The 6,000-nt window shown below is 43.0% G+C and overlaps 1 protein-coding gene across 3 annotated transcripts in view; it reads left to right on the forward strand.

The window, feature by feature from the left end:
• The window catches only part of PITX1 (paired like homeodomain 1), a 41,354-nt gene extending 36,566 nt beyond the window's left edge, over positions 1–4,788 (forward strand). For 2 of the 3 annotated variants that reach the window (XM_087709522.1, XM_087709521.1), the window contains exon 5: positions 2,693–4,787. In XM_087709522.1, the coding sequence (XP_087565648.1) occupies positions 2,693–3,226 (534 nt within the window). In that variant the 3' untranslated portion in view covers positions 3,227–4,787. Of the gene's footprint in view, positions 1–2,692 lie in introns of all 3 variants that reach the window. The other variant, XM_014069939.2, reaches the window with a different exon arrangement.
• Positions 4,789–6,000: the final 1,212 nt, after the last annotated feature.

Here is a 6,000-nt window from a genome sequence, read left to right on the forward strand (position 1 = left end):
TTAAAAACAGGGGCTTTCTTTAAGGTGAGAATTTCTTTCATGGCAAGTTGCTTTTCATGGTGGCAAGTTGTTTTTCAAGACTGGAACAGTTTATCCCTACTTTAAAAACTATCCTCTTAAAAGTGTTAATTCTTATTAATATCAATATTAAAATATATCCCTTTGTTTTCAATCACACAGGACCAGGCATGTATAAGCTGTGATGGCAGCAAATACCCCAAATAGGCAATTAGAATGATTTGCAGTCTTTCTTACTAGTGCAAAAGTGCAGATTTCTCATAGCTTACAATAAAGAAGTTCCAGAATGTTGCATAGCATGAGGCTGAAAAGAAATAGGAAGATTGGTATCTTTTTCCTATTGGCTCCCCAAAAGCAGAGTGAAATATTAATTAATATGCCTGTTTAATGTATTGAGTAATGAATAAGTTGATCTGATTGCAACCAGAGTTCTGCTTATAGCTCTCTCAGCCCAATCCATGTCACAGGGTTGTTGTTGTGGGAAAAATAAAAGGAGGATATTTTGGATATGTTTGCCACCTTGAGTTTATTGTAAAAATAATAAAGGCAGGAAATAAATAGATAAATAAATAGATAAAGAAATAAATAGTTCCTCCAGAAAGAGTAAAATCTGGACTTTAAGATATCCAGTAATAAATAAACCGATCAGAGGTGTTGAGCAACAATTCCTTGTTGCTACAGGACCTTTTAGGAGAAAGCATCAGAGGGGTGAGTTGGCTGAAGAGACAATAGAAATCTAGACCCAGGCAAAGAATGGTGCAACAGAATACAAAATCAATGTAACAAACCTATCCCTTATGTTTACACCAGTCCACCTATCCTTTAAATCCCCATCTCTATGGATATTTTTTTAAGGTAATCTAGCATATCAGTAGATGTTTTCAGGTAAACTTTACACACCAAACCTAATTTAAATCTCAAGAGGCTGAACTCCAGAATGTATTTTCAGTCCTAGATCTTAACTTACATGAGAACAAAGATGCCCGGAATGGCCTTAGATTAGCTACATTGCCTTACATTAGCAGAACCAACTTTGTGTATGGTGAAAGAGAAAGAATGGCTATTCAACAGATATGCAATTTAGTTTGGCACCTTTTCTTTCAGAAAGAAAAATCATGCTGAACAGCTTTTCCATTAGGTTCCCTTCCCTTCCAAATTATTGTACCATATTCAATTTTGAGAAAAGATCCAGCAGTGGATTCTTTTAACTAGCCAACTGAGACAGTTCTGAATCATGTAGATCGTAGATCTGGAATCGCTAGCCCCTGGGCTAGTGGGCAGCCATGGAATCTTGAGAACTGGGGGCAAAGAATACTGTCTTTGTTTACTCTTCCCCAAAGCCTCCTTCAAAAGATTGTCTTTTTCTTGAGCAGCATTTCCAAATGGGCTGCAGCTGCTGACCATTTTTATTTTGTATACAGATAGGAGAAGCATTCTTAGAAATTAAGGCATACTGGAGATGGACAATTTACTTTGCAAAATGTCAGCTGTCAATGTGATGGTTGATTTTTAGTGACCACAGATAGATTTTCTCCAGTGATCTATCCCCGACCTGGTCCTTCGCTCTTCCTAGTGTATATTCTTTGCTACTGTAACAGACTCTAACCATCTTGAAGCTAGCTATCGTCTTCTTCTTTTTCTTAATTAGATTAAAGTAACAATAATTAAAACTAAAGAGGAAGGGTGACTGTGCTATCGCCTGTGTGGGCCCTTTGGAGCCCAAATGCCATGATGGGCCCCCCAGTTCTGGTTGGAATCTTTAATCAGATTATTAATTGAGGGATTGCTCTCAGTTTCTTGCCGCAGGAACCTTGTTTTTCTTGGAACCCTTCACTGTGTCATGAAAGTGTGCCATTTGAACACACAAATTCCCATTTCGTGACTTTGCTCTATGTGTCTGAGCTTGAAGGGATCTTCCAGATCTCCCTGCACCCATGAAAACGCATCCCTGGTCACTCAAAGCTTTATTCATTTCAACACTGCAACTTAGGGCAGGTGGGTACAAAAACCACCACACACAAAAATGTCCAATAACCATAGCGGATGATTTCCCAGCATTTTTATCTTGCGTCCTATAGGAAAGGTAAAATCTCCCTCAACATCACTCCACTGATGAATCAGATAGTTTCCTTACCAATATTACTGCACTGAAATTATGTGCCTTTGCCTTCTGAATCTAGGAGGTTTTTCCAACTTCCCAGTCTAGCCCACGCAGTAGTCTTTAGATGTCCTGGGGGGGGGGGGGGAGTGTCATTTCCAAGAACTAACCAGGTCCAGCCTTGCTTAGCTTCCTTAGGTCCTCCAGATTGTATAATGGCTTTTTCAGAGCTGAAATGACAAGGTGTCTGTCCCAGTAAGACTTCCTACCTTAGATGTCCTCAGGTTGTGTTCTAATAGACAGACACTTCTCAGGATGATGGGGCAGAGCAGGGACCACCTTGGAGAAATACTCACACTAAGCTTGCCAAGTTTCACCTGGAGGGACTGCAGGGTGGACCGTGGGCGGGCTCTCCCCCCTCCTCTTTACCTTAGGCAGACAGGTGCTCATTTTAGGCAGGGACACCCCCCCCTCCTCCACATACACACCATTAATGTCTGCGAGCTTCATGTCTGCAGTTTCTAAGCCTCCGGGTACCATTTTTTGTGTGTCTTTTCTCGCCCCCTTCCCCCTCAGGTCTGGTTCAAGAACCGTCGCGCGAAGTGGCGGAAGCGGGAACGCAACCAGCAGATGGACCTTTGCAAGAACGGCTACGTGCCGCAGTTCAGCGGCCTGATGCAGCCTTACGAGGACGTCTACCCGGGCTACCCGTCCAACTACTGGCACGCCAAGAGCCTGGCGCCGGCGCCGCTCTCCTCCAAGAGCTTCACGTTCTTCAACTCCATGAGCCCGCTGTCGTCGGCCCAGTCCATGTTCTCGGCGCCCAGCACGCTGCCCTCCATGAGCATGCCTTCCTCCATGGGGCCTTCGGCCGTACCCGGCGTGGCCAACTCCGGCCTCAACAACCTGAGCGGCTCGTCCCTCAACACGGCCATGTCGACCCCCGCCTGCCCCTATGGCCCGCCGGGCTCCCCTTACAGCGTCTACAGGGACACTTGCAACTCCAGCTTGGCCAGCCTGAGGCTGAAGTCCAAGCAGCACTCGAACTTCGGCTACGGAAGCCTGCAGAGCCCCGGCTCCACTCTCAACGCCTGCCAGTACAACAGCTGACCAGGCTCGTCCGCCTCCTGACAAGGGACCGCGGCTGCGCTCAGGGGCAGGGAAACGCGCCGGAGGAGGAATGGGGAAGAGCGGGCAGACGGACGGACGGAGGAGCCGTGGCTGGGGAGGAGGGAGAAAGAGAGAGAGAGACGGGCCCGATCGGACCTAAAACACAGGGATGAGTTGCAATGTTTTTTTTTTTAATTTTCTCCTCTGGATGATGCGGGTTTTGTATGCGTGTTTACTTGAACTTGCACAGGACTTTCCTTCCTAACAATCGTCCACTTTATACGACCAGAAGATGCGGTAACGATGGAGAGGTGTGTGTGTGTGCGCGCGCGCGCGTGTATGGGGGAAGGAGGGGGGAGAGGGACGGAACAGTGACGTTGCTGAGGAGCTCCGAGCGCCCTTCGGGTGGGTGGGGGTTCCCTTCGGGGAGGAAAGGAGGCGTGGCTCCGGGTTCGCCCCTTTCGGGCTGGGCGTGCCGGGGATCGTTCGACGGGGGTGGGTGGGGTCGCCGGTGCAAAGCGGAAGGACGGATCCCTCCGAGCCAGCGCCGCAGCCGCGGGGCGAACCCGCTTCTCCGAGGCGCTCTATTTATCTTCGCTTTTCCCTTTGCGCTTCGCCGTTGAATAGGCGGCGGTTCTCCAGTGCGTTTGACTCTCGACGGGATTTTGTTTCTCAAGCTGGAAGCGTCTTTCGGGGGGGATCCTACCGTCCGCAGCAGTTCGCGGCTGAAAAGGTTCCTTTTCCTACCTCTTCATTCTCTACCGAGCCTGCAGTACGGAATCCCTCTAGCCTCTCTTCACACAAAAAAGGACCTTTTATAGGGGACCCTCCCCCCTTCTTTCCTTTCAGAGTCTTACCCTGATAATCAAATTATCGTCCGTCCTTATTTAAAGGGTTTTTTTTTAATTTAAAAAATTAAAAAAAAGAGGATTCTCGTAGAGAATCATAGGGGAAATTATTAAGAAAGAAAGAAAAAAAGACAGAAAAGGAGCGTTGGAAAATACTGCATCTCAAATAAAGGAGAGGAAGTGACCTCGTGGATGGGTAAAATAAATTTGGGGTGGGGGATTAAATTACTTTGTTTCTCCAGCTTTGGATTTAGATGAATCAATACAAGTAAGGAACCCAAACAAGAAATCTTTAAAAAGATGTTATGTGTTAAGTGTAGATAATACTTAAAAGGATTTTTTTTTGTTGGAATTTTTTAAAAAAATATGAAAATGATAGATATGATCTTTAAATATTAATACGCATACAAAACACATATGAAGTTTTCTCGCAGACATACTTGTTGCTTCTTCCTGTTGATACTTATTACCTGTAGATGACAAAGAAACATAATATAAAATGCACAAGGTACTTCTTTCTCAGTGTATCCCCACCTGTGGTAACCGTTACGCTGGATGTTTCAATAATGCTGTTGTGGAGGATGCAGTATATATATTGTTTTATAAGTTATGTTTTCGTGATTTTTTTGAAAATTAAGAGCATGGGAATAAAAAAAACTTCTTGAACCTCTTCGTCTTCCTTTATATTTACATTACTGTCTAGATCACCCTTCCTCAATTTAGGACTCCACAGATGTGTTCAGATTATAATTCCTATCATCCACAGCCTATATATTCATGATGGTTGAAGACACTTGGGTTCCCAGCATATTTATTTATTTTATTTTGTTAGTTTGTCAAACATATAAAGGATAGCAGGTATAAGTATGAACATGGACATGAATAAAGGATATATATTTTATATTTTCCACTTGATGGAAATTCCTTATTGGTCTAATTTAAAAACACACAAAACATTTTTGATAATATTTTTCAATGATATTTTAAAGCTATAATTTGATATTTTCAACACATCCAGACATAAAGAGATCCCAAACAGTAAACATTACAGTGAGACCAGTTAAACAGAAATAAAATGATAGTGTTCATCAAGTAAAATGATAGTTCACCAAGTAAAACACGGTCACTTCTTATTTTTATATTAAAATTGTATGTGTTGCCCATCTCTGGCTGTCAAGTAACTTTCATAGTGAATACACCTACTTGCAGTTGAAACCCATAGATTTAATTATGAGGTTGGATGCCAGAATACTGATTTATCTCCTCAAGCATTTTCCCTCCAAACTCAGCATGGGGAGGATCCAGCTTCAAAGAAGGAAATCCAGCATTTGTCTCTGGAATGAACTTTCTATTCTCAATAGTTTGACAGCCCCAAAAGAAAAGTAGGGAAAGATGAAGCAGAGATATTCCAGGGCAAATGGCTCTCCAGGTCCATTTTGGCATGCCTCAGATTATGCCACCTGACCAGATTTTTAGCAGAAGACCATGCAGTAGCGCCACTGACTGTGTATGTAGATTTTCAAAGTTTCGCATCTAACTCTCATGAGTAAATTTAGAAGAAATTGGAAAAGAGAACTTGTCATGGATTGTTAACTGGTTAAAAGCTGAAAATAGATGAAGGAAATATTTTTTTCAAAGATGAAAGAAGTAGTATTTTTCAAGGATTAGTGGGCTTCTTAACCAGAAGTTATTTTAACTTATGGCTGAGCACTGAGATGGCCAGGTTTAAAGATAATACAAAATATTCAGATTAGTAAAAACCAAAAGGATCTGTGTAAACATGTATAGTCAACTGTACAACAAGCATACCACACACACACACACACACACACACATACCTATCAAACCCTAATTTCATGTTTAGAACTAATTTACCTATGAACCCCTGATAGTAAGACTTTCATAATCTTGATTTAATCACACAAC

Source organism: Thamnophis sirtalis, unplaced genomic scaffold (genome assembly GCF_051295495.1).
Source record: "Thamnophis sirtalis isolate CommonGarterSnake01/CBP01778 unplaced genomic scaffold, rThaSir2_p1.2 scaffold_3, whole genome shotgun sequence".
In the NCBI taxonomy this organism is placed as follows: domain Eukaryota; kingdom Metazoa; phylum Chordata; class Lepidosauria; order Squamata; family Natricidae; genus Thamnophis; species Thamnophis sirtalis.